The sequence below is a fragment of the Tupaia chinensis genome, unplaced genomic scaffold (genome assembly GCF_000334495.1).
Source record: "Tupaia chinensis unplaced genomic scaffold, TupChi_1.0 Scaffold000383_1, whole genome shotgun sequence".
Lineage (NCBI taxonomy): Eukaryota > Metazoa > Chordata > Mammalia > Scandentia > Tupaiidae > Tupaia > Tupaia belangeri.
This window is the reverse complement of record NW_006159885.1, coordinates 1,615,907-1,625,739: the sequence shown is the minus strand read 5'-3', so window position 1 is coordinate 1,625,739 and position 9,833 is coordinate 1,615,907. Positions and strand designations below refer to the sequence as shown.

Genomic DNA, 9,833 nt, shown 5'->3' with positions numbered 1-9,833 from the left:
GAGTGAGGAGTAAGCAGTCTGGTCTATGTGAGTGACGCAGCCTTTCTGTGGGTCTCTGTACCCCCCTGCTGAAGCCGGCAGGGTGACAGTGGTCCTGGCCGACCTGGGAAATGACATCAGCTGTGTTGTCCTGTCAAGATCTTGGCAGCTCAGGAGTTATGTCCAGGGTGAACCTGAGGTCAAGGGTTACCCAGAGTTCACTGTCGGAGTGACCTCCTGCCACTGCCCCTAGAGCTGGTTTTGACCTCTCCTGACAGTGGAACGTGTCTGTGCCCCCCCCCAACAATGGTGGGGCCCTGAGGGCTCTTCTGAGATGAGTCAGAGCCCGGCCCTCTGACCTCTGACCCTGAGCTGTGCCTGATGTCCTTGGGGAAAGGCTGAAGGCAGGTGACCTGCAGTCCGCCCAGACCACCCGGGCGGCCAGGCCTCTGCTCAGCAGTCCCAGCCCAGCTCTGATCCCTGGTAATCCTGGTGTGGGGGAGACCTGGCAAACAGGACAGGGACCGCGTTTTTTGTCCTGACCCTGGTATGGGTGGGGCCCACACCACCCTGCACAGAAGAACTGGGGGGGACAGTCAGATAGACACACAGGCAGGAGAGGGGCTGGACCAGCACCTGCAGGGAGGACCCACGGGGAGGAGACTTGGAGGTGAGAAGCCCCTGGAGCAGCAGGGGCAGAGGAGGCTTTCTGCAGGGCTGGGGCTCCTGTGGGGTGTGCGAGGAGCATGGGCTTGCGGTCGGGGGAGGGTGTGAGCATGGGACTCAGGCAGGCCCAGCCTAACCTCTCCGTGACTCGGTTTCTTCTCTCGCTCGCGGAGCTGAGCAGTAATGATGGAGACTCAGACGCTGTGTGGCTCGGAGCCCTGATCAGATGGTATTTACTATTCTGAGCTGTGTTTCCGTGGGAGACTTGGACGGGCTGAGGGAACGTCCGTGTTCTAGGGCCCCTGTCTTCCTGCATGCTGTTTTGAGAGTCCTCTGAGCAGAAGGGTCAGGCAGGGGGCCCTGGGAAGGAGAGGTCCAGGATAGGCTGGGAGCTTCCCCATCAGGCCCAAGCTTCCCCATCAGACTGGTGGGGGGGAGGGAGGTGGGCTGGGCTGGCTTCCCTCCCCCACCTCTGCCTCTACCACCCCTCCACCTCTCCCGCTCTCTCAGTCTCCACGGATTTCCTAGGAACCGGCCTCTTCCCCTTGGATACTCAGCCCAGAGTAAAGCTGTGACAGTTTTTGTAAGTCCTGCTTAGAGATGTGTCGCTGTCCGTTTCCCTCTGTGCTATCCAAGGAGGCTGCACAAGCCGCGTTTGTTCAAGGCCTGTGCTGAGGCCCCTGCTCCGAGCAGCTGGAACCTGGGTTTATGAAATTACAGGGAATTCAAAGCAGCCGGCGTCGCCCGCTGTCTGGCTTTATTACTGGGACCAGCCTGGGAGGGAAGTTTATTCCGATAATTTAGAGGATTAGGATCTGACACCCTTCATTAGCAATTTGACAGAGGCAGAAAAGACAGAGCTTGCAGAATGGCCTAACCATGGGGAGGAATCAGCGTGCTGGGCAGGGAGGAGCCACACCACCCAGCCAGCCAAAGGAAGGGGGTGGGGTGGGGGCCTGTGCTGGCTTTTACAGCCAAATTAGAGGGCGAACCATGTTCCCAAGGGGGAAGCAGACCTGGGGTAAGTTCAGACCTGGGCCTTGAGCCTGGGTTTCCCCATCTGTAAGATGAGGTCATTGAGAAGCCTTTAAAATCCCTCCCTGCTCCAAAGCGTGTGGTGCCTGCCCCGTTTTCTATCCCTGGGACACAGCGACTGGGTTACTGCTCCTCAAATCCTATGCGGTCTGGCCTTGAGAAAGCACCTCTCTCTTCCAGGGCTCTGTCCACCCTCACGGCCTACATCCCCAGATTCCAGTGACCAACACAGAAACGCTCAGCCTGCTGGTGACTCTGGGCATTTTAGATACAAACCATTTCCTCCCGCCAGGCAGGAAGGAGTGCGCCCCCTGGCCCCTGGCAGCTCCTGGCTCCATTCCCAGCCCCTCCACAAATATTGCCCATGATATTTCAAGAGTTTCTCATCCTGTCTGTAAAAGGCAGAGTTGCTGTGCCCTGGCCGCGGTTCTGCGAGATGGAGGGGGAGGGCTGGTTCCAAAGGCCCCTGCCCATACCCACTGGGCTGATATCCCTGCTTCCTGTGTTGATGGTGGGCTCCCAGCTGCGCGGCACAGGGGCGTTGCTTGGCCTCTCTGTGCATCCTTTCCTTAAATCAAAATGGAAGGAGAGTTGGTGTGAGGATGAAGTGCGACGATGCCTAGGGAACCGGCAGGTAGTAAGAGCCAAGGTGTGCCCACGCAGGTATTCCTGCTCCTGCTTGCTGCGCGGGACCGGCCAGCCGCTTGCCCTCTCCGACCACGAACCTCCTCTGTGAAGTGGGCGGATGGCAACGATGCCCGCAAGATGCGGGCACGTGGGAAGAGGTCCCTGAACTGCGGCCACCGTGGGCATTGGCCAGGGCAGCCCGACGGCAGCGTGGTCCCAGGCTCAGTGGCCGCGCAGATTTTCCTGGAGCTGACCAGTGTGTCCACGGAGGATCAGGAATGAGATTCGTCCCGCAGCGGGGAGAGCCGGAGCATAGCTGGTATGTGTCTCTGGAATGATTTGGGGGAAATTCAACCAAGTTAGAATTTAAGACACAAACTGCCCAGGACGAAGAGGTGCGGAGCTGTCGGTGTGCACTGCCCCGACAAAGGGACCTGGTGCTGGGGCGGGAGTCGGCTTCCCCGGCGCGGCGCTGCTCAGGCGTGGCCGGGAACGTGTTGTTTTTCCACGTCATTTGCTCTCAAATGTACTATCGAGCCCGGCGATGCTAACCCAGCGGCTGCAGGTCCCTCCTTGTAACAAGCGATTGTGTGTTCTTTAGAGGTGGCCAAAAGGGAGGAGGGGGCCCAGCGCGGAGGTGGGGGAAAGGGAAACAAGTTCTTTACAGTGAGCCTGCGTGTCCAGAGCCAGCTCCCCCCAAAGCACATGCCATTTCTGGCCCTTGAAGGGGTTAAAGGCCTCCTGGAGTCAAAAACAAGCAGGTGTCCCACCGTGCCAGATACACTGCCTAAACTGCTTCCAGCTTTTTTTTTTTTTTCCCCTTCTGCAATAAGTCTGTGATCAGCCACGGGACAGAGGCGCCGGCAGCCTGCCTGTGACAGGCTTCAGGTTAGCGTGCTCCCACTCGGGTGGCGCGCCCAGGATATAAATCCAGCTCGGGGCCCTGCTGCGGCCCCTCTCCCTGCACACTCAAGAGAGGGAGTTTCCTTCCGAAGACCTTTCTTTCATCTGAAGCCGCACAGCCAGCAGACTGCACTGACTTGGTGCAGGCAGCCACGGCCGCCGCCGCCTTCGCAGCCGCCTTCGCAGCCGCCTTCGCGGGGAGACCTGCTGCGCGTGGAGGGCAGGTGTCTCCGGCCACGGAGAAGAAGGCCCTGCCAGGCCCCCACCCCTGGCGTCACCACAGGGGAGGTCTCATAGGCCGCACCATGTGGGCCCTGGGGTGCCACCGGTTCTGGTCCCACTGGGGGCGGGTGGCAGCGCTGCTACTGCTGCTGCTCTGGGTGCCCTCCCATGGCCTGGCACTGCCGCCCATCCGCTATTCCCATGCTGGCCTCTGCCCCAACGACATGAACCCTAACCTCTGGGTGGATGCCCAGAGCACCTGCAAGCGGGAGTGTGAGACGGACCAGGTGAGTGGGAATCCACAAGCTGGAGGTGGACCATGGGAGCATGTTGGTGAGGGGGACGGAGCCGTGGGGTGGTGATGACCTGCAGGGCCAGGCATGTGAAGGAACACAGCCCTGCTGCCTAGAGACAACTGGGCACAGTGCCTCTCTGGTAACTCTGAGGCCGTGTGATGCAGGCTCACTGGGGACTGGGAACGTGTGGGCTCCTCCTTCAGGTGTGCTGAGGGCTGCCCCGAGCTGGTGCCATGCGAGGCACAGGTATGGGATGGCACCACGTGGGGGCATGATGGGCATAGCAGCACCCTCTCAGGTGAGTACTGCAGTGACAGGAGGGTGGCCCTGGAGCATGCGGTTCACACGGGCAGATCGGGTGGGGCCTGGTCTAGGGCAATGCTCTCCTAGCTCCCAAATCATTTTCCAGTGCCGTGACTGTCCACCATCCCAGGGCCAAAGGGCCATGGCATCGGCACCTGCCCTGGGCAGATCCACTCCCGACCTGGTCCAGCAGGGCAGGCTTTGAGGACAGCACAGAACCTCCTGGGGCTCTGGATTGAGTGGGTGTCCTTGGTGCCCCCGTGGATGCCTGGTCACCTGCAGGATTGCACGGGGCTGCCCTGAAGAGTGGCCTCGGCCTCTCAGACCTCGTGCTACCAGTGGGCAGTAGTGGTGCCAAGGGAAAGGAGGGGAAGGGGCGGGCAGGAAGGGCAGCTGTCTCTGTCGGCTGAGGACATGGCGTTAACTCTGCAGGGAAGCATGGGTGACTCGATCCATTGGGTGGGGCTTGGGGACAGCAAAAATGGGCTGAATCCATGTGTCTTGGGGAGAAGGCACCTGTGGGTGGGAGTGAGACAGCTCGTGGTACATTCTGGCCTTAAGCAAGTGCTCTAAGGGTCCCCTAGGTTTCCGTACCCCTGGTCTCCGAAGACCCAGCCTTTCACGACCTTCAGGTCCTGAAGGAACTTCCTGAGTCAGCGTCTAAAGAAATGGGGTGACTCTCAGGCCAAGGAGTAGGGTCTCCTGCTCCCTCTCCTCATGCCCTCAACGCCCCACAGGGGCGTCCCTTGGACCCCAGCTCTGAGAGCTGCCCATCCCTGTCCCCAAACCTCCCCTGGTGTGGCCTAGAAGCCTGTGCCAAACAAGGGCTGCAAAACAAAGCCCCCGTTCTGAGCCGAAGGGGGAAAGCAGTAAACAAGTCGGGCAGGCTCCACGCAGCGGCCAGGGTGGGGGACCTCTCTCCATGAGCTGATGTGGAATGTCGGAGAGGCCGAAATCGAAGCTGTGGTGACAAGAGGCCAGGCCAAGTGGGAGTGGTTCCCAGAGTTACTACCTGATGGAGGATTAGGAGCACGCCTGCCTGCCCCGTGGGTACGATGTGCTATCGTCAAACACACCACATGAAGGCCTTGTTGTGTCGGCTCCAGGAGCATGCTGCTCATTTCGAGGAATTAAACTAATGCCCGACGTGGCTCCATTGAAAGCCAGGGGGATTACAGCCCTGGCCAGCCCATGCTGAGCTTGGTCACACAAGGGGACCTTGGCCCAGTTGCTTTTCCTGTGAAGCCCCCTTCTAAGAACTGAGCACCTGGGTCTGGGACTGGTGCCTGCAAGACCTGGTGCCTGGGCCCGTCAAGCAGGCCCTCACTTTCGGCTTTGAAGACTTGGCCTCCTCAGGTGTCTGTTCCTGCATATGTTGGTCTCCTTGAGAGGAGGTGAGATGGGGATAGCCTTAACATCTGTCCTGGAGTTTCTGCTGTGACCCCTTTCCCTCGACCGGAGTGTCCTTATTACGTATAAACAAAGACAAGAAACTCGGCCAGCTGGTGGTTAAGGTGACTGGATCCCACATGGGTGATAATATGGTTCGATTCCTAGTTACAGCAGCTTGAAAACACACTGGGCCAGGTGCATGTGCGTTCACACCCAAAATCCTGAGAGGAGAATGGAGAAGGGCTTGTGCCATGGCCATCCCCTCTGGGGGGAGATTTCTTACTTTCCTTCTCTCCCTCTGTTTTTCTCTTTTTCTTTCTGATGAGCTCACATGCCCTATGGTTAAAAAAAAAAAAAATTAAAGAATTGTTTATTTAATTTTATTTATTATTATTTTTAAATTTTCCTTTAGGGCACATGCACTCACCAGAGAGAGACAAATAGAGGGAGAGAGAAAGCGAGGAAGTCAGGTGCCAGGTCTGGGACTTGAGCTGCAGTCAGCCATGTAGGAGTCCAGCACCTCAACCATCACACCACCTGCTGGCCTGCCCTATAGCAAATTAAAAAAAAAAAAAAAGAAAAAATAAAAAAAGCCAGCTTCAGCAGTCCCAGTAACTCTATGATAAGAAAAACTAGCATGTCCGGACTGTATCCCCTGGAAACTGAAAGCCTATTCTAGCACTTCCCATCTCTGTGAACCTGGGTGTCACGTCTCTGAATCTCTGTATTCTTGTCTGTGAGGAGGGAGTTAGAACATCTCCCCTGGCCAGCTGGTAGCAGTGGCATCGTGGTCAAGGTGGCTGGATCCCCCGTGGCTGACTGCACATTTGAGTCCCAGCCCCAGTGGCTTGAGAAACACACCAGGCACATGTGCGTGCATGCCCCAAAACTTGACAGGTGGGAAAAATGGAGGAGAAGGGATTGTGCCATGACCAAGCCCCATAAGGGGGTGCTTTCTCATTTTCTTTCTCTCCAGTGAGTGCACAGACTCTCTGGCAAATTTAAAAAAAAAGAAGAAGAAGAAAGAAAATTTCCTCCCTTAGAGGTCTGTGGGCCACCTCTTCCCACACTACTGTGTGACCTTGGGCAAGTGACACAACCTCCCTGTGCCTCACTTCTTATCATCTGTAAAGTGTGTATAGCGGTGGGCCCCAGCTCAGGCTTGTGATGATCGTAAATGGACAGATGTCAAGGCGCTTGCACAAGGCCCTGCGCCTCGCAGCTGCTGCATGTGTGCTAGCTGTTATTAGTACCAGAGGTTCTGCTGACGGGTGTCGAGCACCTGCTAGCTTCCTCCCTGTGGGGTGGGGTGGGGAGCCTGCCTTTTCTTTTTCCTCCTCCCTGGTCAGATTTCTCTCTTGGGCTCTTCTAGGAGTGTGAGACCTATGAGAAATGCTGCCCCAATGTGTGCGGGACCAAGAGCTGTGTGGCAGCACGCTACATGGACGTGAAAGGGAAGAAGGGCCCCGTGGGCATGCCCAAGGAGGCCACGTGCGACCACTTCATGTGTCTGCAGCAGGGCTCCGAGTGTGACATCTGGGACGGCCAGCCTGTGTGTAAATGTAAAGATCGCTGCGAGAAGGAGCCCAGCTTCACCTGCGCCTCGGATGGCCTCACCTACTACAATCGCTGCTACATGGACGCCGAGGCCTGCTCCAAGGGTATCCGGCTGGCCGTCGTCACTTGCCGCTATCACTTCACCTGGCCCAACACCAGCCCCCCTCCCCCTGAGACCACCGCGCGTCCCACCACGGCCTCCCCGGAGACCCCTGGGCTGGACTTGGCAGCCCCAGCCCTGCTCAACCACCCAGTGCACCAGTCGGTCACCATGGGCGAGACAGTGAGCTTCCTCTGTGACGTGGTGGGCCGACCCCGGCCTGAGATTACCTGGGAGAAGCAGCTGGAGGATCGCGAGAACGTGGTCATGCGGCCCAACCACGTGCGCGGCAACGTGGTGGTGACCAACATCGCCCAGCTGGTCATCTACAATGCCCAGCTCCAGGACGCTGGCATCTACACCTGCACGGCCCGGAACACCGCCGGGGTCCTGAGGGCGGACTTCCCCCTGTCGGTGGTCAGGGGCGGTCAGACTGCAGCCACCTCAGACAGCAGCCCCAATGGCACGGCCTTCCCGGCGGCCGAGTGTCTGCAGCCCCCCGACAGCGAGGACTGCGGCGAAGAGCAGACCCGCTGGCACTTTGACGCCCAGGTCAACAACTGCCTTACCTTCACCTTTGGCCACTGCCACCGCAACCTCAACCACTTTGAGACCTATGAGGCCTGCATGCTGGCCTGCATGAGTGGGCCGCTGGCTGTGTGCAGCCTGCCCGCCCTGCAGGGGCCCTGCAAGGCCTACGTGCCTCGCTGGGCCTACAACAGCCAGACGGGCCAGTGCCAGTCCTTTGTCTATGGTGGCTGTGAGGGCAATGGCAACAACTTCGAGAGCCGTGAGGCCTGCGAGGAGTCGTGCCCCTTCCCTCGGGGCAACCAGCGCTGTCGGGCCTGCAAGCCGCGGCAGAAGCTAGTGACCAGCTTCTGTCGGAGCGACTTCGTCATCCTGGGCCGGATCTCTGAGCTCACCGAGGAGCCCGACTCGGGCCGTGCTCTGGTGACGGTGGATGAGGTTCTAAAGGACGAGAAGATGGGCCTCAAGTTCCTGGGCCGGGAGCCACTGGAAGTCACTCTGCTCCACATGGACTGGGCCTGCCCCTGCCCCAATGTGACGGTCGGAGAGACGCCGCTCATCATCATGGGCGAGGTGGACGGCGGCATGGCCATGCTGCAGCCCGATAGCTTTGTGGGCCCGTCGAGCGCCCGGCGGGTCAGGAAGCTCCGTGAGGTCCTGCACAAGAAGACCTGTGATGTCCTCAAGGAGTTCCTCGGCTTGCACTGAAGCCCCCAGTCCCTCCCTCCCCTGGCCCTCCTCCGCCCACCCGGCCCCTACTCCCCTCAGTCAGCAAATTGGGCAAGGTCAGATTAGACAGTGTCAGGCCAGCAGGGAAACAGCAGGCACAGTGCCCTGGGAAGCCAGCAGGGAAACAGCAGGCACAGAGCCCCGGGAAGCCAGCAGGGGTCTCAGGTCAGTGTCTACTCTTTGGGTTCAGTAAGGGGTCCACATTGTCCTTAGCTGAGGCAGATAGAAGTCAGTGGACACGTGTGGGTCATCCCACCAGTCTGCTCGGGCACGCCTGTCCTTCACCAACCCTCTCCTTGGCTCTCCCGCCTCCCTGTCCCTGCTGGCTTCCCAGCCAGGGTTCTAGAGGTGGCTGCTGCATGGTAGTCACAGAGCAGTTGACACAGGGGAGAGGTGGGGAGAGGTGAGGAGAGACAGCGGAAGACCCAGTGGTCTTCAAGATGGATCCTCCAGAATCTCCCAGATCCTTGTGAGCAGAACCCCCTTAGAATTAGGAGCCATGGGCGTAACGGGGGCTGAGGCGTAGTCCAAGCCAGTGCGCAGCTTGCCGGGTGCAGCCTGCTGGGCCAGGCGCCTTTGGGCGGCGATGCTCCTGTGTGCCTGACGCCACCACTGTGGCACCAGCAGAATACGCGTGTCTCCTTGGTGGCATCGGTTTGTCGATTCGGTTCCATTCAGGCCAATTCAATGGACAGTCTCTAAACACGTACTAGGGTGCCGGGGACTTGGACTGCAGAGATCCTCCCAGCCCATGGTGCCTGGGCACCAACGCCTGACACCAGGGTCCCCCAAAAGTGGCCCCACGGCCTGCCCTCCAGCCGTGTGGTTTGGTTTGATGGATGGTGTGCTTTCATATGCAGTTGGATTCCTTGGCTATAAAGCAAAGAGAAGCCCAAGATCTATTTTGGTAGCAAGAGAAATGGAGAGGAAAAGCAGGCAGGGAAGGGCTGGTGAAGGAATGAGAAAGGAGGGGAGGCTGGCTGGAGAAGGAAAGGAATGTTGCTCGATGCTCCCACCTGGTGGTGGCCTCGGGGGCCTGCAGGGGCCTGGAGGGAAGCTCTTGGTTGTGTCAGGAAGGGTTTTCCCCATTCAGACTTCCTGCGTGTGTGGGTCTGCCCCGCCCCCCACGACTAGACAGAGGATTGGAAACCACACTGTCAGCTCTGCATCTGCCCCCCACTCCCTCCTCAGCCCTTCATTCTGTCCAGGCCCTTCCAAAGCTGGAGAAGTTCACCGTGGGGCATCCTTGTTTCTTCCTCAAATGTAAGGAGGAAGATACCAATTAAAAGCTCATAGTATCAACAGCCTCTGTGTGATTCCTTTGGGTCAATGTGGGTGAGGGGAAGAGGGTAGTGTCATTTGCTTCGGTGACCCTGCAGGAAGGAGGTTGGGCCGATGGGACTGTATTTGGGTGGTGGAGGGACCTGCTGATATTTGGACCGCTTCGCCGTTGATACGTCTCCACTGCGGCTGCTCGGGGCAGCTCTGGAGTTCAG

At 58.7% G+C, this 9,833-nt stretch overlaps 1 protein-coding gene across 2 annotated transcripts; it reads left to right on the top strand.

Moving 5' to 3' along the window:
- Window positions 1-843: 843 nt before the first annotated feature.
- WFIKKN2 (WAP, follistatin/kazal, immunoglobulin, kunitz and netrin domain containing 2) lies at window positions 844-9,635 on the top strand. Of its 2 annotated transcripts, none has more exons than XM_027773860.1 (2): window positions 844-2,626; window positions 6,796-9,635. In XM_027773860.1, the coding sequence occupies exon 2, from the start codon at window positions 6,865-6,867 to the stop codon at window positions 8,314-8,316; it is 1,452 nt and encodes a 483-aa protein (XP_027629661.1). In that variant the 5' UTR covers window positions 844-2,626; window positions 6,796-6,864; the 3' UTR covers window positions 8,317-9,635. The 2 variants fall into 2 exon arrangements, with proteins under 2 accessions (XP_027629661.1, XP_006153673.1); XM_006153611.2 differs by lacking the exon at window positions 844-2,626 and adding an exon at window positions 3,217-3,719.
- Window positions 9,636-9,833: the final 198 nt, after the last annotated feature.